Source organism: Plectrocnemia conspersa, unplaced genomic scaffold (genome assembly GCF_051122295.1).
Source record: "Plectrocnemia conspersa isolate PC_06_02 unplaced genomic scaffold, ASM5112229v1 ptg000013l, whole genome shotgun sequence".
Lineage (NCBI taxonomy): Eukaryota > Metazoa > Arthropoda > Insecta > Trichoptera > Polycentropodidae > Plectrocnemia > Plectrocnemia conspersa.
In genome coordinates this window covers 3,407,937-3,434,844 of record NW_028277177.1, presented here as the reverse complement: position 1 = coordinate 3,434,844, position 26,908 = coordinate 3,407,937, and the positions used below count along the sequence as shown (strand labels likewise).

General features: G+C 28.6%; 2 protein-coding genes and 1 long non-coding RNA gene across 4 annotated transcripts in view; 2 read left to right on the top strand and 1 right to left on the bottom strand.

Moving 5' to 3' along the window:
* The window catches only part of Agps (alkyldihydroxyacetonephosphate synthase), a 28,259-nt gene extending 21,151 nt beyond the window's left edge, over positions 1-7,108 (top strand). Inside the window, exons 3-6 of one of the 2 annotated variants that reach the window (XM_088202752.1) lie at positions 411-1,602; positions 4,900-5,182; positions 6,132-6,287; positions 6,935-7,108. In XM_088202752.1, the coding sequence (XP_088058878.1) occupies positions 411-1,602; positions 4,900-5,182; positions 6,132-6,287; positions 6,935-6,960 (1,657 nt within the window). In that variant the 3' untranslated portion in view covers positions 6,961-7,108. Of the gene's footprint in view, positions 1-410; positions 1,603-4,899; positions 5,183-6,131; positions 6,431-6,934 lie in introns of those variants that run through there. The other variant, XM_088202753.1, reaches the window with a different exon arrangement.
* Positions 7,109-7,936: 828 nt separating this feature from the next.
* Positions 7,937-16,638, bottom strand: LOC148227044 (alkylglycerone-phosphate synthase-like). The gene is made up of 5 exons (XM_088202751.1): positions 16,369-16,638; positions 16,206-16,292; positions 10,790-11,990; positions 10,252-10,534; positions 7,937-8,249 (listed from the first exon to the last, which is right to left on the bottom strand). The coding sequence occupies exons 1-5, from the start codon at positions 16,536-16,538 to the stop codon at positions 8,074-8,076; spliced, it is 1,917 nt and encodes a 638-aa protein (XP_088058877.1). The 5' UTR covers positions 16,539-16,638; the 3' UTR covers positions 7,937-8,073.
* LOC148227043 (uncharacterized) lies at positions 12,935-25,952 on the top strand. The gene is made up of 2 exons (XR_015812083.1): positions 12,935-13,070; positions 25,740-25,952. It is a non-coding gene; the product is annotated as an uncharacterized LOC148227043 (long non-coding RNA).
* Positions 25,953-26,908: the final 956 nt, after the last annotated feature.

Here is a 26,908-nt window from a genome sequence, read left to right as displayed (position 1 = left end):
ACATATATATTTGTAAAATATATAGTAAATTGCGGGCATGATATTTGGATGTCCGTTACTTTATATGTGAACGAGCAAAAAAAAGGATATCTCAACACACGCGCCTGATTCGTACGTACATATTGAAAAAATATGTATGAGTATTTTGTAGTCCCCCAAATACACGCAATTGACCGTGTTATTGGGGGTTCTACTGTACTGTTATGCAAGTTACAAAAAAAAATTAAAATGTTATTCAGAGTAATTAATAATTCAAAGCAAGTTAATTTACTATTTTATTTATTAATAGTACCTTTAAAAGCTTTTATTTTAGCTCTGTTTTTTTTATAATCCAGCTAGCTTGTAAAGCATTGTATAATTATATCGTTTCATATTTATTTAGTTTAACAATTGATATCTTTTTTTTTCAGATACCCCATCGGAGAACTAGACCTTCCTTATCTTACCGAATGGGCATTAAGAAAGTTTGACATGGACATGTCCAACGACCCCAAAAATGCGTCTATGCCGCTAGAGTCATCCTACCCGAAATCCACAATCAGCCAGGAAGTAAAAAACGAGATTGAGTCTCTAAAAATATCTCACTCAATTGAGAACATGGACAGAGTGGTGCATAGCCACGGACAAACCCTTCACGACGTTGACATGATCAGGTGTCATAAATTCAACCGCATACCTGATATCGTGGTCTGGCCTAGCTGTCACGAAGAAGTAGTGAAGATCGTGGAACTGGCCGAGAAGTGGAATCTTGTCATAATACCTTTCGGTGGAGGCACTTCTGTCTCTGGTGCTGTGGAGTGTCCGCAGGAGGAGAAGAGAGCCATCATATCATTAGACACCACTCAAATGAACAGTATATTGTGGATCGACTATGAAAATTTAGTGGTGTGCTGCGAGAGCGGAATCTTGGGTCAAGATCTAGAGAGGGAGCTTAAGAAACTGGGGTACACCGTAGGACACGAGCCAGATTCTTACGAGTTTTCTTCTCTAGGCGGATGGGTAGCTACTAGAGCCAGCGGGATGAAGAAAAACACTTATGGAAACATTGAAGATTTATTAGTCCATGTAAGAATGGTTACTCCTAAGGGCGTTTTGGAGAAGAACTGCAGAGTGCCTAGAATGTCGTGCGGTCCGGATTTTGAACAAGTTATCCTGGGATCTGAAGGTTCTTTGGGGGTTGTCACGGAAGTGATGATCAAAATCAGACCAGTTCCTAAGCACACGCGGTATGGTTCGATAGTGTTTCCAGATTTTGAGAGCGGAGTGCATTGTCTGCGGGAAGTGGCCCGTCAGCGTCTCCAGCCGTCTAGTATCAGATTGATGGATAACGAGCAGTTTCAATTTGGACAGGCACTGAGACCGACAGCTTCGTATTTGGGATCATTTGTGGAGGGATTGAAGCATATTTACATTTCTAAGATCAAAGGGTTCGATTTCGATCAGATTTGCGTCACAACTCTGCTGTTTGAAGGGAATGAAGATGACGTGATCGCACACGAAAAGAAAATCAACGCTATAGCTATCCAGTATGGTGGAATTCCAGCTGGTGCTAGAAATGGAGAGAGAGGCTATTTGTTGACCTTTGTTATAGCATATATCAGGGTAAGTGTCGTTTTAAAAAATATAATAAAAATATTTAATTCTAGCGAGTGAAAGGCCTGGATGTTTAGAGAAACAGCTATGGGCCGAATTGCATAACTAGGGCTTTTTTTTATCATGTAACTATTTTTATGGTATTTTTAATGTTTCAAAAGCAATTTTTACTGAATAGACAATTTGCAAACATTTTATTTCTTTACTTTTACAAAAGTGTGACGTCATTTTTTTAAGCCAATACAGAGATGTCGATTCAGGAGCTAACAGATAAGACAGAATATTCATGGTCTAGAATTCAAAGCAGTTAAAAAAATATTGGCAAGACGTGGAAACAGAGCGTGTGCATTCCACACGCACTAAGCGACGAGAACAAGGCGACGCGCCTGCCTCATATTGCGAACCATGCGAGAAAAAATTAATGCTCTTAGATGGAAAACTGTTGCACCATCAGATTACCATTTATTTAAGTCTTTACAACATAATTTAGATCTTAAAAAAATAATAGTGTTAGTGTAGTTAAATTTTTACTGCCGTGAAAATTTATGTCAACATTTAGGAATTTTCCACATAATCAACGTATTCAAAAATTGTGAGAAAAAATTAAAATAAGGGTGAGGCAAATAGCATATTTTTGCCCCCAGGCGCAAAATACTCGAGCTACGGCATTGAAAGTTAAAAAAGCTGAAATTCTTGGTAAAAAAAATCTAAAAAAACAGTATAATATTTATATTATATCAACTTTTTCATATGTCACATGTATTATATATTTACATGCGATGTATATATGTTACAGTGAATGTGTATTTTTCAGTAAAGGTAAAGGCCAAATAAATTTTGAACTTAATATATATATTTCTACTAGCGAAAATATAATTTAACTCACGAAATTATATGCTGCTCTAAAATTAACATGACTTAATTTTACAGTTGCGAAACGTCTATTTCCTGTTCAAACCCAAACCTAACCTAATGAAAGTTCTAAAACTAATTATAATCCAGCCGTCGCATCTCTCATATTGCTCCATAGTTAGTGCATATCTATTGCTTTTGACGTGAATTTTTGACTTCTGAGAAGTGATAATTGTTTTTGCGCCCTCCTATTAGTCAAAATTCGGTTTAGATATGATTAATTCGATTCTCACTCATTGTAAGTCGGAATATTGTTATAAAAAACGATAGATAAACAAGCGTTACTACTGCGATGGCACGATTTTATTGCTTTTGACGTGAATTATAAAAGGACAATCTTGAATTTGCCCAGAAAAATGCATGTTATTTAATGAAATTGAAATATTAAGAAAATGACTAGCCAACTTTTGCCCCCCCCCCCCGGAAAAGTTGTAATTACGTCCCTGGTTAAGAAAATGGCAATTTAATAGTAAAAAACAGTTTTAGTACTTCTTGATGTTAATATAAATATTGATAAATTATCACAAAATTTAATTACTGAAAATGTCAGTTTTAAATAAAATAAAAAATATTATTCTAATAGTAGTTTTTAAATTAAGAAAAATATAAATATTGTTGCAAATTATTTTTATAAAAACAGTATGTAAATATTTTATTAATACAGATCTACTTTAATTTTTTTATATATATGTCGACATCTATGAACAATAAATAATATTTACACGATTATAAATTAATTTAGCGAAGTTTGAAACCATTATTAAAATATTTATGATTTGTCTACAAACCTAATAATCGTGCAACAAGGATCTGGGGGTTTATTATATTATAATATAATAATGTAGTAAAAATTAGTTTATTTATTTTTCTTTCTGATGATTATGAATTATATGTATTTAATAACCAAACATTCTAACTACCTGTCGTTTTGATGTTTAATGTTGACTAAATTTATTTGTTAATTTTTTTATATATTTTTACAAAAATATTTTTTGGTTATAAACATTTAGATATGCACAAGATCTGGTTGTGTTAAGAATGTATTACTACTTACGCACGTTAACATTGTGAGTGGCGTACTTGGTAGTCGTTATTATAATACAACAAGAATGGCTAATAAATTAACCTTAGGGTAGTTGTAGGTTATGGACTAAAATGCTGTAGTCCTACAATACTTTATTGTTATATTTTATTCTTTTTATTTTCAAAATAATAATAATAACTTATATATCCGAATATGCTCTAGTTGATTTAAGAATGTATTACTATCTTACGCTTATCATAACGACTCTTGATTTGTTAATGGTATTTTTCAGTGATGACGTAATCGGTAGGCGTTTTTATGCGCACCAAATATTTTTGTCAACAGCGACACATTATTAAATATATTAACTAAATTAGCTAAATTTATTTTATGATTATTTAAATTTTTTTATGTATATGTAAAAATATTGTTGTTTTATAGGTTTTTCATATTAATAAGTAAAAATTTAATAGATATACTTACTTTCTGATTTTTATAAAATACAACAATATTTTCGAGTACTTAGTATATAACATATAACAATAACCACTTGAATTTTAGAAATCATTTTATTTAGATTGAATTTAAAATACATTTTGTATGTACAAGAAAGGTTAATTAAAACAATTAATGTGAAAGGCTTAAAGTTGTAGTTTATGGATAAGAAACGCTTCAATTCTAAATATAAACGTGGACAGTTTATTGTCAATATTTTTTATTTTCATTCCCTACAAAATATTATTCAATATATATAATAAAACGGAGATCCGTATATGTCCTGGTTTATTTATGAATTCTTTACCTGCAGACTTACTTAAAGACTTGTGAGCGGTATTCTCTAGTGATTACCTAATCTGCATGCAGAATTATGCGCAAATCGAAATAATTCCTTTAAAAAACTACTAACTAAACTACTCTCTGCAAGTAAGCTAAATTGATATGTTTCGCTCATATGTATTTATAAAAATATAGTAGATCTATATTAAATTATATTTTTCATGGGTATTAAACACATTTTTAGTTAATTTATTAGTAATAATACAATATTTTTAATTTGGTGTCACCGATTGATATTAAGATATATAAAAATCTGGATTAGTTGAAGAGATGATATGTGAATTTTATTCTCGTCTTTTTGCAAACATGTGTAGATAATTTATTATTGAAACAACAGTAGCTTCTGCCCATATATATGTATAAATTTATATTCAAAGGTAAACATTGCCCAAAGAGGCCAAACAATTCTATAAAAATATGTATGTTTCTTTGTACCAGGTCGTCCTTGAACTTACTAAAATGTTCCTCTGATAATAATCTATTCAAGTAATATTTGTAGCATATTAATAATTATGTATGAAATTTAATTTCAGGACCTGGCCTACGACTACAACATAATAGCCGAATCGTTTGAAACGTCTGTGCCATGGGACCGAGCCATTTCGCTGTGTAAAAACGTGAAGCACTGCCTCAAGAAAGAATGCGACGCACACAACATCAAATATCAGCTGATATCTTGTCGAGTAACACAGACATATGACGCTGGATGCTGTATTTACTTCTATTTTGGATTCAAAGGCGACGGAATCAGAGATGCCTTGAAAGTTTACGAGCACATAGAAGAGAAAGCCAGAGATGAAATAATAGCTTCTGGAGGTAATTTAAAAATATATTGATTGACTAAACATTATGCTTAAGAAATACACAATTAATAATTTAAATACAGATATTTACATGAAAATGTTACATAAATATCGAAACTTAGATGTGTGCGATTGAAAACTGTAGAATGCCTTTGTATTAGTTTTGTATTTTTTTTTTAATACTTACTTGTAAGTATTCATTATGTCTGATTGACGTACCTCGTTGTAACACATTGGGCTTATGTCAGGCAAAAAAATACATGAAATATAAACTGAATGTGTTATACCACCATTGTTTTAGATTTCAGGTGATTTTAATTATTTTCTTCTAAGTGATACATTCTTATATTAACCGAAATATGAAGCAATTTGCAAGTTATGTAAATCAATTTTTTAAATATTTTATTATCTTTCGTTCATAGATATTTTTATGTGTATATCTTAAAATTTGGTAGATCTATTTATACATACTGTATGTTTTTATAAAATACAACAATATTTTTTTCATAGACTGGGCATTTTTACTTGAGCCTGAAGTGTCCGAGTTCGGATACTCAGACCCGAAAAACCCTACCTAAAAGACGATTCAATATATGATACCAGTTGCAGCATGTTTATTTTACTCAATTGATAAAATAATAATAAGGAATGAATAATGAATGTAAGCGTAGATGAATTTAGGTTCACGGTTGGTTGAGAAAGCAAATGACACATGCGTGATTGATCCTGATTGGTATGTTAATCCGTTTATTCCTAGATTAATGCTTCTTCAAAGATTAATTACATGAAACAGTGTTTAGATCAGAGCATCCAAAGTATATGGGTCGATATTTGATATTTAGTGTTTCCAATAGCGCAATGGTTATGGTTAATATATGATGTTTTTAAGCCAGATGAACACCAATACAATTTATTATGATTTCAGCACAATAATTTGTTATATTATATTTTAAACATTTCAGGTTCGATATCGCATCATCACGGCATCGGTAAACTGAGACGCAAGTGGTACAGAGACACCGTCTCGGACGTCGGCGTAGATATATACAAAGCCACTAAGAAAGAGCTGGATCCTAACAACGTCTTCGCCAATTCAAACCTCATAGAAAACCCCAAATGTAAGCTCTAAACATGAGAAACGCTTCGCAGGACTACACATTTACTTTGCAATCTAACTCTTATCACTTTCATTTTCACCGAATGTATAACGATACCACTACTTTATAATATTATGTAACATGAAGATAAAACCGTGGTGACTTTGTGCTTATATGTATCACTAAAAGGGTTAATCAGGCGTAGTTTTTCATTACATTATTGAACGTTGTGCCTTTTCCTTGAAATAATACGACTCTGCGTGTAGGTACTTGCTCTATTAATTTCTTAGTGAATTGTTTACGTTTGTAGTTTATTATTGTCTATATGTAAAAACGTTGTGTTACGTGTATTATATTATTGCTCTATATGCCAAATTTTAAATTGACATTATAAACAGTGGCGGCTCAAGACGAGGTGCTTCTTTTGTATATCCTATTATTTCCATATTTTTCATACTATATATAGATCATATCTAAACCTTCTCCGAATAGTTGCACAGTACTTTCTCGAGCTACCACTTACTAATTACACAAGTTTTATTGTATGTTTATTGATGTGATGCATATTCATTTTAAAAAGGCAATTCTAATCTAGTCATTATTAAGGAAAGGTTAGTTATTTGACATTTTTTTTATACACTGTATTTATTTTTTACATTTTTTTTCAGTACTGACATCAACGAATGAAAATTAAAATACTTTAGTAATAATCTCATTATATTTGTATGCCAAATTAGAGATATATTTTGCAATTTTTATCTAATAAGTATTGACGACAAATAAAAAAACCATTACCATGTGATTATATAAGTTGTATTTTTTTTATATATGTATATCTATTTATATATTTAATATTATAAACATAGTGAATTAAAGTAAGTTTAATTTTTTTATTTGAGTGGTGGTGATTTTTGATCATATTTTACAATAAAAATGATAAATATACATATAATATCAAGGTTTGGAATGAACTGCAGTAAACCGGCATGCAGCTATATTAGCGAAATATTAATACAAACACTTATTTATATTCTTTAATATAATACGATAATAGAACATCTTTAATTGTTATTATATCCGCGTTAGGCGTGAATAACTTGATAACTCGAGATACATTAAATTTGAATTTTTTGTTTTCTATGCTGTGAATAAAAACAGATTTAACGGAACAGTATCGTACAATATAATTTTGTTACATTAACCGTATTTTTCATAAAATGATGATATTTTTGACTTGTCAAGTTATTCACGCCCATCATTAATATAACCATCCTCTATTATAAAATATGTTACTGTATGTTTCTGTGTAAGTTAATCACTTAATTATATAATACTACGCATACTATTTTATATACGTATACTTTTTAAAAATGACATAATTAGATTTATATATACAATAATATTATTTATAAAAATCTTTTTTTTTTGTATCAATATATGCCAGAATGATTGACAACTAACATTAAATTCCATATGTCTGTTTATGTTTTCAACCTATACACATGTTCGATTTAGGGTTGATGGCGTTTTTTATATATATATAAAATAAATTTATCAAAAATAAAAAATATGTTTTAATTATAAAGTATATTAAAAAAAATATGTATAAGAGAGCATTTTTACTTAGTATGTATGTTATAAGAATTAAAACAAAATTTTAACTAGCTTGATTACATGAAGGTACAGATTTGCAATGATTATGTTACATTCCACATTTGTTACAACAACATAGCAAAAAAGTGTTTTGTTTCATATTGTTAGTAATATATAAGTATAAGTACAATATAATAGAAATAAGTTTTACACTTTATAGCTTACAGGGTCTTATAGTTAAGCTATTGGTGAAATTTACTGTTGCAAATATGTTATTCGGATCCAAATATGCCTTACAAGCTCTGAAGAGATCCAGGCCGGTCGGTGAAACTGTTTTCTCGTACCATTTTCTTCGAACTTTACCCACTCCGTGGTGATGTGAAATTGAACCTGAAAAATATATGATGTACGTTAAAATGTCGTTAGATATGCAAATAATACTCATTTAAATATGTTTATATTCAAACAGTTACTACGTATAAAGCATAAAACAGTAAACTATATACATATCAATTAAAAAGCTAGTTTATTGTTTGTTGATTACATTAATAAAGGACAGTCAGTATCTATACAAATACAAAATAATGCACTATACCGAAAATAATCAAAACAAGTATTAAGTTCAAAGTTGTGCCTATCCAAATTTTAATTGTCCAAGAGTGTTGCCAAATCTCCAGCTGTTTAAATAAAATTTGTGGTGCAAAAAAGCTAGTCAAAATGTAACTCTATTTCTGCCCCTAAGTATAATTTTGGCTGAAATTTAAAAATAAGAAAGAGTGAAGCACCTTACCTATCTCTTAAATAGTATATAAGCACAAATAAAACGTACTTCAGATACTTCCAACTCTTAGTTATAATTCCAACTTGGAATACACGACAGCTTAGCTGATCTCGGTTCAAACAAAACAACGCTGAGTATAGACTAAGACGACTCTGAGAAGAACAAGAAAGCAGCCGCTTCCCTCTTTACATAAAACCTGATCTACTAGTCCTAAATCAATTAATTTAACCTAGCTTTTAGAGACAACTTGGGAACTGCTGTGAGAAAAATAGTATTGCACAAATCGTACGTGATTACAAAATTGTTGATAAAATAAATAAAAAACAATATAAATCTATAACTTTATGATGTATGGTAATTCATATTTAACCCTTTTGTCGACACGTATTGGACATCTGTTTTTTTACTAGCAGATCCTATGTTCATAACTTCTGGATATATTTTCTTTTGTTATTTAAAATTATATCTTAAAATGAATAATATTATAAATAAATACAACGTATTTTAAATATTACATTATTTAAATAATATCTCTATAAGTTATTAAAATATTTTTTTATAATCTAATAAGAATAATATTAGTACATTTATTAAATTAATATGAAATAAATATTATTCAATTATAAAAAATAAATTTTAATAAAGAAATGTTTAATCATAAATAATTTGAAATCTAGTGTTAAATAAATAAATGAATATAATTTAAAAAAAATATATGTTTTTAATTACTATAATAATATTTATATTATAAATACATAATTTAACTGCTGAAGTTAATTCTGCTAAAATATAATTTATTAACAACATTTATTAACTTGTGCCTTGAAGCAACTTTGGACTACAAAGGGTTAATAAATACACCATTTAGTACAAGTTTTTCGAATGCAAAAGTTTGAGAAATAATTAATAATTAATACGTATATTTAATTTTTTACATGTCGGGACCACACATAATCGGTGCGGCAAAATAACTTCTAAAAGACTATAAATAATAGATTTGTGTCCTTCAAATTCAGAATACTAATAATCTGAATTTGAGGGATACAAATCTAGCTTCCCTGATTTATCACTTCCAACCGAAACTTTACAATAGAACTACTCAATTTCTGACTTTAAATAAACTTTTAAACATTTAAAAAATATAATTTTAGTGGTTAAGTAGAGATCTAATATTATTTTTGTCTTTGATTGTATCTATGTTGTACTATCTAAGCACACACATTAACTTAAATTTTAATTGATATCTCTGGAATAAATTAAATAGTTTTAAAAACGCATGAAATGGTTTAGGATTTTGCACTTTTGATAACCTCTCATAATATTTTCTTGAACGAAGGTTGGGAATGTGCCACACAACTCATAGCAGTGAATTTTCTCGAAATGCCTGATCAATATCGTCTTAATGTTAAGTTGCACTGCTTTGGTTTGAGGCAGGCCATTAAAAAATCATACCATAAAACCTCGCATTTGACATATGTACAAAAAGGTTATGTGTCTATATATCAATCAATATAATTAAATGACAGCTGTCAACTGACAGATTTTTCCATTGAAAGTTCCATACTAGAACAAAGTTTCAAACCCAAAGATCAAACATAAAGTAGTTCTTACCTCCTAAAGCCACAATGTCATCTCTGACACGCTCTTCAATATATTCGCGCACTTTAAATGGATCTTTGCAGTTTTTTCCGCTGATGGCAAAATAAAAGTATAAACAACATCCAGCGTCGTACGTCTGGGCCACTCTGCACATCGTAATGAATCTTGGTATGTCCAACTTTATGCATTCTTTAGCAATCCTCGTTTTAACTGCATCTGCAACCTGCAAGGCTCTGTCCCATGGCACTGAAGTCTCTAATGACTCTGCCATTATGTTCAATTCCAACGCCACATCCTGAAATATAGCCGATAAATAAAACCCACTCATATAACCGTAGGCTTTTATAGTTTTTATATTAAAGGTCGTTAACATCATAGTGTTACGCCTGACACATATTATGTATTTATATATTTTACGCGTGAAAACTTGCTAGCAAAAAGTGCAAATTGAAAAGTCAATATATGTTCGTTTTATATCTTAGTGGTATTAAATTAATATATAAATGTTGCCTTCGTTTCTCTATTAAAAAAATTAATTAAATATAATTACACGTATATAAGCAATGACGAAAGTCATGTGATATCCTCTCTTTCCATTCTGTTCTCCAGCTGGAATGCCTCTATACTGCGAAGCAATGGCATTTATCTTCCTCTCGTGTGCCAACACTTCCGCCATCGATCCCTCATATAAAATGGTGACCACGGTCATCTTATCCCAGTTAAAACCCTTGATTTGTGTTACATATAAACTCTTGAGACCATCCAAAATGAGACCAGCATAACTAGATTCCTGCCGAAAAGTCCTTCCAAACTTGAACTGCTCGTTATCCATTAGTCTAATACTAGCCGGTTGGCATTGCTGTCGAGCAATCTCTCGCATAAAATGAACTCCAGAATCAAAATCAGGAAAGATTAGAGAACCGTACCTAACAAATGGCGGTAGAGGTCTAATCTTGATTGTCACTTCCGTGATGACTCCAAAACAACCCTCAGATCCGATGATTATATGATTGAAATCAGGCCCGCAAGATAATCTAGGTCCCCTATTGCCTTTCTCTAAAACGCCTCTTGGAGTTACCATTCTAGCGTGAACTACAATATCCTCTATATTACCATAAGCGTTTTTCTTCATTCCACTAGCTCTAGTAGCTACCCAGCCACCCAGAGTCGAAAACTCTATAGAATCAGGCTCGTGTCCGGAAGTGTATCCAACTTTTCTTAACTCCCTCTCTAGATCCTGGCCTATGATTCCACTCTCGCAACAAGCCACCAAGCTCTCTTTATCTATCCATAATATCTCATTCATCATGCAAGAGTCCAAAGATAATATAGCTCTTGCTTCATCTACAGGGCAAGAAACGGATTCAGATACACTCGTGCCTCCTCCATATGGTATTATGACTATGTTGTGTTTATCGCATATCCTGACAATCTCTACAACGTCTTCATGGCACTCTGGCCAAATCACTGCATCTGGTATCCGTTCAAAGGATAAGTCTCTTGCATGAATTATGTCTTCGTTGGCTTGGCCGTGAGATCTGAACAGTCTGTCTGCTCCTATTATTGATATCTTGATATCAAGATCTTTTAATGCTTGCAGTTGCTCGCTCGATATTTTTGGATCAGGATATTCAGACTCATCCGTAGGCATGAACTGATCTTCTGGCGATACATCATCGCTCAAATGCACGTCGAATTTTTCTCTTAGCCAGTCACGAAAATATGGCAAATCGGTGTTGCAAATTGGATATCTGAAATTAATAAAAAAAACATATTCTTAATTCAATGATACACGGATGTTTTTTTATCAAGTAAATTCTTTAAGCTAACTATTTATTATTTATTTAAAAAAACTTGCTTTCTTTGTTAAAATGGGACACCACCATGAAAACTTTTTACTAGCTCAAGTCGAAAAGTATGCGCCATAACATAGAAAAAATTAAAAATATTCGTCTCCTTCAGAAAACAATAGTACATATAGATTTGCCCTCAAAATAAAGGGTTTTAATCTTTTTCATCCAAAATTTTGTCCTTCTCAAAAAAAAATTTCCGTGATGGTATTTTTATTTTTAATATCCTCATTTGATGACGTTAGGCTTAAAAAATATAATGTTTCTAAAAAAACATTTTTTTTTTTAAACAAATATTTTTAGGATGATAAGCGGCCGCAAGAATTATATAGATTTCTGCGAGTAGAATATACATAAAAACAAATAATACGGCATATTTGTAAAAAAAATAATATTCTAATTTTAATTACAATCGACCACTAACAACTAAATAATATAATTAATTTATATTTATTAGAGTTTCTACTTTGTACGGCTTAATACCTTACTGCTATAATGGGTACCACAAGAAATGACGGATGGTCAGAAGCTAAGATGCTTGCTTGAGTGTGTGTTTTTCTATAGTAAGAAACGATAAAATTTAATAAATATTTAAAAAATAAAAATATTACTAATAGTTTAATGCAAATAAAACTCTAGGACACGTATCTATTAATAATATTACGGTAATTGTATCATAGACAAATAATTCATCTCTGTTAAAACTAATGATATAAACAGGAAATACATACGATATAGACATTGTTATGGTATATTTGAGACATGCACAGCAAAATTACTGTTATGGCCAAGATGTTCGGGCTAGATTGAGTGCGCGTTAGCTCTCGGTCTTATACCGTTGGCGTGCTTGACGTATGGACGCAAACTTAGACAAGTTATTACTATACATAGCAATCAAAGTGTTTCGTTGGTCCTTCGAGCCCGATAACACAACTCTTCCGCGAGTGCCAAGAGCGCTGTTACTTATATTGCTACTGACGAGTAAGTTTTTTGAGCAAATGTTGAGATATAGCAGCTTTTCTTGAAATGTCAATCCAAGATTTACTTAGACAATAGTATTATTCACTTTGACTTGAGATATGGTCATAAATTATATACAGGTGGCAACCCTAGATCACAATCATAACTCCTATTCATATTTTACCGTATATGCACAATTTTAAATGCACATATTTACGAGTATTTAGCCCATCAATTCACACTACCGTGCTAGTTATTGAGTTTTCAGGTGGCGCGCACGTGACGACTATTCACGAAAAGGGTCACTAATTAACGATCGACCTTCGATTTTGCGAAACTTTTTCGCCGCCTAAGTGATGTGTTTCTATGGGTAAATGTTTATCGACGCCATCGGTAAACATTTGCGATGGAAACAAAGAAGCGTTTGTCTTAATGCGCATAACTAACTTGAGAGAAATTATCAATTTCGCAACTCGGTTTGCGAAATATTGTGATGATCCGAGATGTGACTGAAAGATTTGTAAATTATATAACTCAGGAAGATTTGAAAAACCTTTTTTATCAATATATTATATATACTAGAATCTAGGAATTCTTTCAAGAATAGGGATTGATATTATTTATAAATTTATTAAAAAATAAAAGCCCTTTCTAAGAATATTAATAAATGTACAAATATACAATAAATGTATGACTATATAATGATTTTAAAGTTAAATTGAATTTGCGATTTATTTTTAGGATACTTAATATCATATTAAACTGCCTTGTATGGTATTTTTAAGTATCAAAACATATGTTTCACATGCGTCAACAAATTTTATTTTATATTGACAATAATAATTCCAATTACCGTATGAATTCCAAATTCACTAGATTACATCAGCTTTGATTTCAATATATCGGCTTTGAAATCGATACATTGACAATAAAATCAATACTTTCTAGTCCAATTCTGTTTTATTTTAGATGTAATTAGAATATGCCGACTGTATTAATAGATATTAAAGTATATTTTTAATGCTGCTATAAGCTCCTAATAATATAACTTTATATATATTCTTATTATGAATTAAAATTATGCTCTTTTACTTTATTAGATTTTCAATACTGTAATGCTGCTCGGGAAGGAGTCAGGTAGTGCGCAATTCATAATATCAAAATAAATACTACTTTTTTGATGTGTTTTTAAATCACAGGGCAGAATATATACCCATATTTCTATTTAAATAACTAAAATATTTGTAGCTCTGTTAAAAAAATTATAAAGAAACAATAATGAGATCAAAAATGTTCAAAAAAAATTCTTTGGGATACGGTTTTGGAGGATACGATAACTTTTTCTATTTTTTCATTTATTATACAAAAATGATATTTCATATAAGCTGATGTAACTGATTATTAGAGATTTTTGTACGACCTAGCACCATTTTAAAAAAAAGTATGTACGACCTAGCTAGATATCAGTTTATCATCACGATATTTATCCTGAGATTGGGAAAATCTAGGAAAACCTAATTTGTCATGATTTATGAAAATATAATTATATAATAATCATTAATTTCGATTATCCAGGCCAGATAGAAATTTTAAAACATAATGGTTCATGTGAGCATCGAACCAAAGTGTTTTCAATAACTTTTTTTTGTAAATACATACGAAAAGTTCGTTAAAACGTTTAAAAAAGTGGCTAATCAAAAGAATAGAAAATTCTCAACTCCGTTGAAAAAAAGTTCAGAGAAAAAATAAATATTTTTAATTTTTTTTATATCAGATATATATAATATGTATGCTACAACCCATATGGAATATAACGGTTTTTCAGCAAACGAAGAACAGATTTAAAAAATGTTTTTAATATTTTTTTTATTAGTAATGGGATATAACTTTTTTTCTTAAAAACGATAATAAGATTTAATTAAAAATATAAATATAAATATTACCATCTTGTTTCAAAATAATAGCTATTAAATAAATAAAAAATCGTTCCACTATTAAAAAATCGAGATAAGAAATTAAATAAATAATAATACAAATCCAACTCAATAAAATGTTTTTTTAATATTAGTTATATGAAATATAACGTTTTTTTAAAAAACAATAATGAACTAAAAAAATTGATGAATATCTTGGATAAGAAACTGTTACTCAATTAAAAAATATCTAGGGAAAAAAATTAAAAAATCAGAAATGATTTTTAATCAAAACAAGAATATATTATTGTCGTTTTTACTACCGATTAATTAGGTTTGTCCTGATTGTTTAAATTCCTCATACATATCTAATTTTGTTTTAAAATATCGGTGATCAAAAAATAAAAAAAATACGTAAGCTTGGTAAATAATGCTAGAGAAAAAAGGTGAAAGTCATAACAAATTAATATATTTTACACATTTTCATACATAGAAATCGACCTAATTCTTGCGGACATTATCTGACAAAATTTCGATATTCCAAAAAATCAAAAGATATATTATTTATAAAAATATAATAATAAATTTGACAAAATATATTTTTGACTATAACTACGATTCCTATATACTTATAATAGCTAATGTATTAATAACTTATTTATAAAATTTTATGCTAAAATCATATTTTTTTTATAAAAAAATTATTGAATCAAATATTAGGAAAAAATAAGTTTTTTGCCACAAAAATCATTAATACCCTTCTAAATCAGTTTAATAACAAAAATACACTTAAGAAAACTAGGTAATATTTTTGTTATTAGTAATATAAAATACTCACCTAAAAGTTTAAATAATTTATTGTTATTATGGTTAAAAATTTAATTCAAAACCAGATTTTTTCAGAAGACATTAATGAAAATTTGTGATATCATCGTGGGATCAAAAACTGTAAAATTGTCAGTTTGAATCTATTGTATTATTGAAGCATTACTTTAAAATAATACTACTAAAAGATTGGATATAAAGAGGAGCACCGAAAAACTAACCAGTTAGGTATAAGAAATATTCACTACAAATTATACCAGAAAAATTATAAAATATAATATTACTAATGATAAATATAAATTAAACATTGAGTAATTTTCTAATCATAAATAAACATAAAGCAATAAAAATAATCATATGTACATGGACGTATGATTTATTTTTAATTAAAAATATATAAAAGATGTAAAAAATTTACCTGTTACCAGCAAATCTGACCGCACCCTTTTTAAAGTAAAAATACGAATCCATATAACCCCATCCGTTCCATTTAGTCACATCTTCTCTGAAATCACAACAGTTCTTAATAAGCACATTTCTTTAAAATATCATCGTAAATCACAATTTCTTCTTATTTGAACCTTTTATAAGACACTGTTCCCTTGACTTTTATCGCATTGGCGCCCCTAGACTGCTTCTTGGGATACTTTCCTTTCGAGATATTTTCAGGAACATCATTCTTGACGATCCTCCACGTAGACCCATTTTGGTCTACTGAAGACTTTCTGTCTATTTCTACCACATTTGCCATAATTCAGGCCGCGGTAGAGACACTAAACGAACTGACTCACGCACGCACTCATCTTAACGTCTTTATATAATTTCTCCGACACGAGTGACCTTGTATTTTCAAGGATATGGCATTTAAAAATTATATTTTTAATTAATAAGGGACTTGCTGGATTTTATCCTATATGTAAATACTCTTATCTATATATTTTAACTTAATTATTTGCGTCTTTAAAAAATAATCTAATTTAATATTAAATAATCTGTATATTGTAGAATATGTGACATTGCATAATAGTTTTTTGTTACAAAGACAGTTAATAAATTTATATAAAAACTGCATTATTTATAATGACATTGGATTTTTTTTGATGCAAAAATCAGTTTGAAATGTTGCCGTAGAATTAGTGAAATAGTGAATATATATTTACGTGTCTATTTTCGCCGTGGCTGAATTCTCGTGAAATTCTGGTTGAAGAAAGCAACGGCTTTCTCGGTTTTTCAAGGGTCATCTCGGTCGATTCGGCGTAGCTCCGATTTGTGCAAGTTCGGCTGAACCCTCGTTCATTTCAAGTCGGAAGCAAAGTGATAGTTCTTGATGAAGTATCGGAAGTAAGTGATTCAGTACGACAGTATTTTGGATAAAATACATTAAAAATGATGTTAGACTAATATCGATAATTCGGGGAAGAACCAGTTTTTTTTTTTATTTTCTAATATTTATATTATTAAATTAGTTGCATATCGGTAGATTCAGAATAAGCACATTTGGGAATGTTGTCATTCAATCCCAAAACGCTGCGTTTAATAGTGAATTTTGTTTAAATTTATACTTAATTTGGAATTGCTAATCGGTAATGGACGTCCGCTCGGATACGCAAAAACAGTTTCTTTTGTGGGTCTTTTAGAAACACAACAGTGTGAATGATATTAACAATTTTACTTCGCCTGTATGTTAAAAAACACCTACAGTTTGATTAATTATTACCGTAGTACACATTTTTTTATTTATTATAATATTATAAAAAAACGTATTTTTTCGAGTAAATGTTATTAATGAGAAAGAAAAAATTGTTGAATATTTATTTTTACATAAAAAAAAGGATTTTTGAACAACTTTAGAAAAATATTTCGGCTGTGAATTGGTTATAAAAAACTTATCAAATTTATTGTATTTTGAGTTTTACGCTTAAAATTATAATCATGAAGTTTAAAAGTAGTAAAAGTTAAATGTAAACCAAATAAAAATTTTAAATGTGAACTAAATAAAAAGTTAAGGTTAATCTTTACAAAATTATCGCATTCCTAACTATGTAATACATATAATCCATAATCTTTCACTGTAATAAGTTAACCATTATTATTTACATTTTATAGTTAAATGCAATTTTGTGATTTTTTACAGCTGCTTGTGACGTGAAGCTATTTATATTTTGAAGTTAAAATACTTAATGTTATAAATGAGATGCAAATTTTAATTTTATATTAATTAACATACAACTTCTTTGTATAAAAATCAAAGAATCTTTGTAGTAAAAAACATATTCTAGTTCAATTTCAGCATAGGCTTTCAGAAAACTACTAATAGAAGTAAATTATATGCTTTTAAAAAGCTACATTCAACAGTAGCACAAGAAAAATTGCAGCGATTTACAATAAAAATATATTTCCAAAACTCAGCTTTAATTGGATTAAATATATACTATGTATCACAGTTTATTTTATACAATAAAAAAAAATGATATTTTTTTTTAGTATTTTGTCATAACAAAAATATCGAGAAACCATAAATTTTGCAAAAAATTTTTAGAATAAATATGTTTTACAACATATTTTTTGGAATTGTTTTATTTCATATTTTTTTAAATTGAAGTAATATTTTTTGGCAACATTCTCAAACATTTTTTCGTTGTAAAAATGTTAAAAAATCATCTAAAATAAACTACCTTGCCGAAACAAACATTTTATTTTATATGTTTTTTTTTAAATGTTTCTTTCCTCTGTGACAAAATTTAAAGTTATGTATGTATTTTTTTTAACAAAGAAATATTAAATAACAATAAATATTGTGACAAAATATCTAAGAATATAAATCTTATTAAAAAACATTTTTAAATATTTTGTCGTTGCAAGCATGTTGAAAAATAAATTGCCGCACTAAAATTAATATTTATTTTATAAATTTAAATTTTTAGTTTTTTAAGTAATTTAAAAAAAAAAGATATATAATAATATATATTAGCAAACATCTAATATATATATTATAAAAATCTTGACTTTATTAAAAAAGAGCATTTTCTTACGTAAATATTTTGCCAAACCAAAAATTAAATATTTTTTCATAACAAAAACTAGACCTTATTAGGAAAACATTTTTTTAGATTTTTTCAATTTTTGTAGCAACATTTTTGCGATTTTTGTCTTAAAATTTTTTTTATCTACAAATAGAAATTATATTAGATTTGTCTTATTTCAGTGGCGAAATTCTAAATTAAATCTTGAATAATAAATAATCTTACAAAATATTATCTATGATATCTATAAATCTAAATCACATTAAAGAAAAAACATTTTTTTATCTTTATTGCAACGTTTTGCTAAGAAAAACAAATAATAAAATGTAGTAGTGTTTTTAAAAATAAGTAAATTTCCGAAAATAAAATCTATGATATAACTAGCTCTAATTAGAAAAATATAATATTTTTTTAGATTTATTTTATACTTGTAGCAACTATTTTTAGTATTCTGCCAAAGCAAAATAATGTAATAGGAAAATGGGGAATTTTTCTGTTTTTTTGCAAAGAATATCTATGAAAATCTAAAGAATTCTTACACCTTTTAAGATTTATCTTTATTTTTTGGCAACATTTTAAAATATTTTGTCAATGCAAAAATATCGCTATTTTCAACTATTCGGATATCGAATAGTTAACGTTAAAATATTCGAATACATAAAGAAGCAAAAATACAGATTTATACACACATTTATATATTTTTTTAAATAGTTATTGTTAAAATAATTTTTAAAGTAGTACGAACCTGCATTTTAATTATTCCTGCTGCCGAAAAGACACAATTGTTAGTGTATATTTTATTGTCGAAAATATGTCACTATAAAAAAAATATTACTATAACAAATTATCATAGACAGATTTAATAAGTATTCATTAAAAAAAAATTTAATACAAATTATTGTGAAAGTCCATAGCTGCAAAATATTAACTTGGAAATATGGGTAATTTCTGGAATTTTGGCAACTATATTTTTTCCCATTTTTGTTTTTTTTTGTCATGGTTGTGATATATAAATAACATTAAGATAGGAAGATAAGTTTTGCAAAACAAAAAACATAATTAGCTGTAGTTACTGCAGCATTACAATGTGGATAAAAATGAACTACCTGCGTTGTTAACACAAAACTGTTTTAAGAGTTGGTTGTTTATTTAAAATTTAAAAATATTATACCACAAATATAATATAAATCAATCTAATTTTAACTTAATAGCATTAGGTTATAGTAACATTTCTATTCTGATTACTTAAGTGATATAATATTGTATTATTAATCTTAAATTCAATAAAATGCAATGAAAAATATTTTAATTTATACGGAAAAGAAGGAATATTAACTAAGACATATCATACATTGTTACTGCAACAAAAAAATATAAAAGAAATTTTAGTTATATTATGTAATTTTATATCAAAGATACAGTTTTATTAATTAAAAGACTTATTCAATATTATAAGTAAATATAAATACTGTTTTTCAATATTAAAATATTCTAGAAAATAATCTGTTTTTTTAATAAATATTTTGAATATGATTAATAATAATTTATATAAAATTAAATTATTTAGATAAGTATCGATTTAAAGTACATACATTAACGTGACCTCGATACGATGTTTGCGATGTTTATTAAATCTATTTAACCCTTTTCCATATATAAGAAAGTCTAACAAGTATTTGCTACTTTAGTTCCAATAGATACGTCAGATATTGTTTTAATATAATTACTGAGAATCAAGTTATTCAGTAAATTAACACACAATGTAACATTGAACTTTACATGTTTTTATCCACGTATTTTCCTCAACATTTAAGCACTTCAGAAAGAACTTAGTGTAATGCCTTTAAAAAGTGAAAAATGGTACAATGCATTCCAATGAATTGAAAATGTTATAATGTAATTTAATCAAATATAATGTCAAAAAATTCGAATATTTTTAAACTGTTTTTTCCTTTTAGAAAATTAATATTTGTGAAAAATGTTTTTGCTCTTTTAACCTCTTAAGAATTTTACAGGAAAAATGTTATTTTAAATTATTAATACAAAAGTGTAGGCTAGGTCTTTTACGGCATTGGAAATTTTTTGACAATGTCAAAACCTCACTTAATCGTCGCGTTGTAACGACTTTGTACACATTTGGTTAAAAGAGACATAATAACTAATGATTTTTCGTTTCTTTTATTTGCAAAGAAGGCATTTTAGCGGCTATAAGACAATAAAACACAAGTCACAAAAGCAATTTATTTTATGATGAAAGCACTTTATCAGGTAAAAACATAGTTCCAGTTCTTCTCCAATTCATCCAAATTGGTTAAGGTATAAATAAAATTTAAGAGCAGGTCTTTAATCATAACTTCGTAAGATTCACTTAAACATCACTTTCATTTGGACTACCACTTCGCTTTCGATTTGGAATATACAAAAGTTCATCCCGAACTGGTAGCATGCAAAGATCATGCAAAGATCAAAACTAGAGATAGCTTTCATAGTCCGAAAAAAGCAAAAATAAATTATAAAAACATGCGGTCTGGTCCAGTAAAGTTGTCATCTCGAGTCTCCTTGATCTACAAGAGTTAGAGACGACTTAGGTACAGCAGCATGTCATTGATAACACAGCACGTATCTGTATCATATTTTTTTCACAAATTGAACTGTCGTATTTCGACTGCTGAACAAATTAAAAAATATAAATATAAAAAATATAGCTACAAGTAACGATCATTTTTTTATTAATTTTATATTAAAATTAAGATATATTTGGTAATGGAAATTTTTTGTCATGTAACGCGGTGGAGTGGCGTTCCGGCATATTTTTTTACGGTACTTTTGATGTTTAAAAATCGATTGATTTTATTTTTACGTAATATGACGTCATAAGCTATAATTTAAATTACAATATTTTTTCCAATATTACGATTTTCAATGATTGAGAATCAAATGAAGCACATCTAAACCGAATTTTGCCCAATAGGAGGGCGCAAAAACAATTATCACTTCTCAGAAGTCAAAAATTCACGTCAAAAGCAATAAAATCGTGTCGGCGCCGTCGAAGTGGGAACGCTCGTTGCCGAGCGTTCCCACTTCGACGGCGCCGACACGATTTTATTGCTTTTGACGTGAATTTTTGACTTCTGAGAAGTGATAATTGTTTTTGCGCCCTTTTATTAACCAAAATTCGGTTTGAATACATTTTGACTAATATTCTCAATACTGTCAAATTAAGTTTTATATAAATTAAAGAACAGCATATAATTTCACCAGTGCCTATTAGTTAAATTATATTTTTACTAGTTGACATATATATATCTACTGGTAAAAATGTAACTTGCCAGATAAATATGTGTATGTTCACTGGTAAAACTACTATATATTTATATATCCACCGGTGAAAATGTAATTTGATTTGAATTTACTGAAATTACGTATTTTAAGAAATAGTTTTGGGATACTGTATTTTTAGATTTTCTTTAACGTCCTTCCTGCTTTTTTCAGGAGGGGTGAGCAATTCAAAAAATTAAAAAAACACAACCACATTCCTTGTTTTTTTTAATATTTGGATTTTATTAAAATTCATAGCATCTTATTAAATGACATGCAAGCAAACTTAAAAATATATTTAATTAGCTAATAACATGCGATTGCTCGGTGTGGAGTACCAATTTTTTTCTAGATTCTAGACTACCTTATTTATTATCTTTCACATGTGTATACGTATGTTCTAGACTCTAGAACATACCTATAAACATCTGAAAGAATAAGGACTCTGTGCTTGCTAATTTCCGAATCACTTTTCTATTACAAATTAGCATTGTAAAAAATTGAGAACAATTATCTAATTGGCAAATCACTGACAACTCATAGTTGTCAATGAGAATGCGTTAAAAAACGAATCTCAGATATTTGGTTAATACATCAAAACAAAATAGCAATCGTTTTAATTGAAGCACCTCGAAAAACCAAGTACAAGCAAATGTCAAACTTTGTTCTTTTTACTGTTTTCTTGGATTTAAGCGGCATATTCCAACACAAGTTCTTACCAATAAAGTGTAAAGTCAATAAAGAAATATATCTAACAGTTTTAGGCTGTTTATGTAAATCAATCCTTAAAAAAATACTTGAATTGTAAGCAAATAACTGTAAGATTTTGCACCACGATAACGGACACTTCATTATTGATTTCAATTTTTAGCCAAAAACGACATCGACGTAATGCTGCGGCAACCGTATTATTTTTTTATGCTCCCGTAGATAAAGATTTTGCGATTATAGAAGAGATAGAATGGACATTGTTGAGTGAGCTGTATTCTTTAGAAAATAAGCGCTGACATGAGTGTATTGCATCTAATAAAGAATAAAGAATAAATTAATACTTTTGATAAGAAACAATAATGACGACTATTGAAAATACCGAGTGAAAAAAACAGCGATAGTAAGCAAAAAGGGCTGTTGTTCTCAAACACTCGTGGTGAAACAAGTTGAAAACAAATATTAATATAGCCAAAAATATTAATATTTGGTTTTATTATTAACTAGCTTTTCCTGTTGTGCAGGCAAATATACAATATTTTAATTTATTAATACTATAAATAACTAATTATCTATGCTTACTGACGTCTATTACAATATCGCTATTTTATGTTTATTGCTGTTTCTGAACCAAATATTAAACACAGCAATTTATTCAATGTATAAAATAGAGAAAGAAGAAAACATAAATCATTATAAAGTTACAAGCTTAGTACAATACGTTTCTAAAAATATAAATCAATACTTTATACACTATATTATAGATGTTACTGTGAATGTATATTTTTAAGTGAAATTATATTTTCACTAGAAGAAATATGTATCTATCGGATATGATTTTACTGATGTGCAATGTAAATATATTTTTACTGTTAAAAAACGTTCACTGTGAAATAGTTACAAATTGTGTATGAATTAAATTTATACATAAATATCTTCTCACTTATAGTGCTATTTATTTTTTCAATTATGTATGATAAAATAATATATTCTAACACTATTTATTTAACGATAATGAATGATTGATGTATCAGCATGACGTAGTTCTCCAAGTTTGTTTTAATTTTTAACACATATCCTTTGATGAAGTGCGGAAAAATATAAGAAAAACGGCAAAAAACTTTAATTCATATTTTTGATTAACTCAATAAAATTGGGAAGTTATTGATTTTTATTATTAAAACCACACCGCATATTATTATTCTAGAGGCTTATTTATTTAATACTGTCACTATTTGTACAACATAAATAGCCCTGGTGTGCATTGATGTTATTTAGTACATATTGTACTACACATATATTATATATCGACACATCAATATATACAGATAGATGATATAAAAAATAAAATAAAAAAATAAATAAAAAATACTTAAAGAAACGACATAATAAATATTGTGATTGATAGAAATATATATAAAGACTCTCTGAACGAATTGGCGTAAGCTTCGCTGGTTGCGAGTTCAAGACTAAACTCTTGTATCTAAATCAAAAACGAAATAGTGGGACAATGAATATCTATTTAGGTAAGTGTCACTTACATATTAAACATATAATTTGTTAGAAGTATTTATAATCATAAGTGATTTGAGGCGAGACTAGAATATTTATTTTCACCTGATCCTGGGTCACGTAGATCTGGCACCAATGGATATTTTTTCAATAGAAGTAACAGTAATTTATTTTAAAAATAAGATAACATTTTAGCGTTAATTGCGCTGGAAAGGAGATACGTCTTTGGATCATTGCTTTAAATATTTATTCTAGCCAGGCTGTTAAAACGTCAGATTTTTCACTTGCACAAAACAAAAATCAGTTAGTTTTTATAATTGTTATGGATAGTTCTTATAGGTTAAAAGAAAATATATTAAATAGTGTAAGTCATTAAAAAAATATTTGAAAAATTATGAACTGTACCAGTATGGATTTTTTTTTTAATAAATTGCTATATTTGTTATACAACGACAAAGATAGACAGTACGTACGCACGTATATCGTTCACCAGGAAGCCCAGAAGCTACGTCGATTATCATAAATTATGTTAAATGCCAAAAATACAAAATAACACTTCTTATAATAAAAACTAAGGCCTTTCATTCACGTTTATTCAATTTATCAAATCCTCAATTAATAAATTACGTGAAATATGTCATTTTATTGTTACTCTAAATATATTTTTTATTATATATTTGTGAAACTATGACATAAACATTTGTTCTATGAAAGTCTAAATAATATGTGAAAAAATATATAATAAAAAATTGCCTTAATAAGATAATTGCTAAAAACACTTAGATATGTGCTAATTCATTGTCGGGACTACTCGTTGAGCGTGATAATAAAATTTACTGCAATTACTTCTTAAAAACGTAATAAAACAAATTGTATTTGCGACTTGTTTATAAGCATTGCTGATGCTGGCATAATGCAAACGTACGTTGCGATAGATTATGGCCATTTATAAAAACACCATTTAAATAGGAATGTGAGCATTAGAGTGCACTAGAGAGTCGCGATCGCGTCCTTTATTCTTGCCCTACGCGGCAGGATGCTTGAAAATGTTACTCTTGCACGAGCCATCTAACTTCTCAACGAGCTTTGCTGTTTTCAGTGATAGCTATGAAGAGCTTTTTAAATAATGAATAATTATTTATTTTAAAATAGCTACCATGAAGAATGGGGAAACCAGTCAAGTCATGATAGTAAGATTTGTAATAAAATATAAAATAAGCAAAGGACAGTTAAATCGTTACGAAAGCATTTTAATTTTAATAAAAAAAAAATAGCAGACAACAACGTGGTTTATATTTTTTGTTTCTGTCCCAAATTGTCGCAAAGCAGAGCCTAGCACCTCACGTATTATATTTCACAAATACGATATATGCGCATATATGTACTTCTAGCAATATCTTACATCTGGAGCTTACACAAGTCAGAACTTGACTTTGCTACTACTTCGTTTCTGACTTGGGACACACGAGAGTTTAGCTGAACTGATGCCATGCAGAGCTATGCCGAGTATCGACCGAGACTTACCGAGAAAATCGAGGAAGCAGCCGCTCTCCACTTCACTTGAAACAGTAGTCAGCAAGTCCGAAATCAACCCGATCTCTGGAGAAGACAATGTGATGCAGACCAGGTTATGAAAGCAAGGCGTATCTATATTTTTACGCAATTATACATTATTTTAAAACTGTTAAAAACATTTTTTTTCTCTAAACTATTATTTTCTGTGGTCGAGATACATTTTATACAATTTCAGGCAAAAAAATTATAAAATGTATCTGTATGGGTATTTTTTTTAATAAATTGCTATATTTGTTAAAAGACGTATGTTGTTGTTGAAAAATAATAATATTAATAAAAATAAGTGCACAACAAATGAATAGTAATTAATTCCAGATGATTAATTAAAACGTAATATTATCTCATTTTTAGAATAAAATCTTAAATAAAATTTAAATAGCCAATATTTCATTCTTAGAAAAAAAATACGTCATTTGACTAAAACACTAGGTGCAGTACCACTTACAAGAAATGGAATTCGATTATTTGTGTTAACGAGTCAATTCGCTCAGAAACTAATAATTATATCTGGGATTCTAAAAACTTCCTTCTGATTTCTAGACAAAAGCATTATCGCTAGCCCATGATATTAATTATGTTTGCAGATTTAGATTTAAGCATTCGAACAGAGACTTACCAGCTCAGAGTTTAACTGAAGTCTACCTTAGTCACTTGAGACGACAGACAATTAATCAATACACACAGTTAGAAAATTTAATGTAAATGTCTTGAAAATATTGCGTCCTGGCTCCTATGGTAAGAAAATGTCACATTACAGTAACATATATTTTGGATCGCTAAAAAATATTATCTTTTAAATTAAGTAGTTATTGTGTTATCTACTCGATTGATAGATTACTGCTTAATAAAACGTTTTAGCGATAAGGATGATTACATTATGTTCTCAATCGCGATAGAAAACCAAATGTACAGACAACAAATCTGTGAATATTTATAGACACAATACGAAGTTTCAGATTTAAATCAATCTTTAGTAAAAATTAAC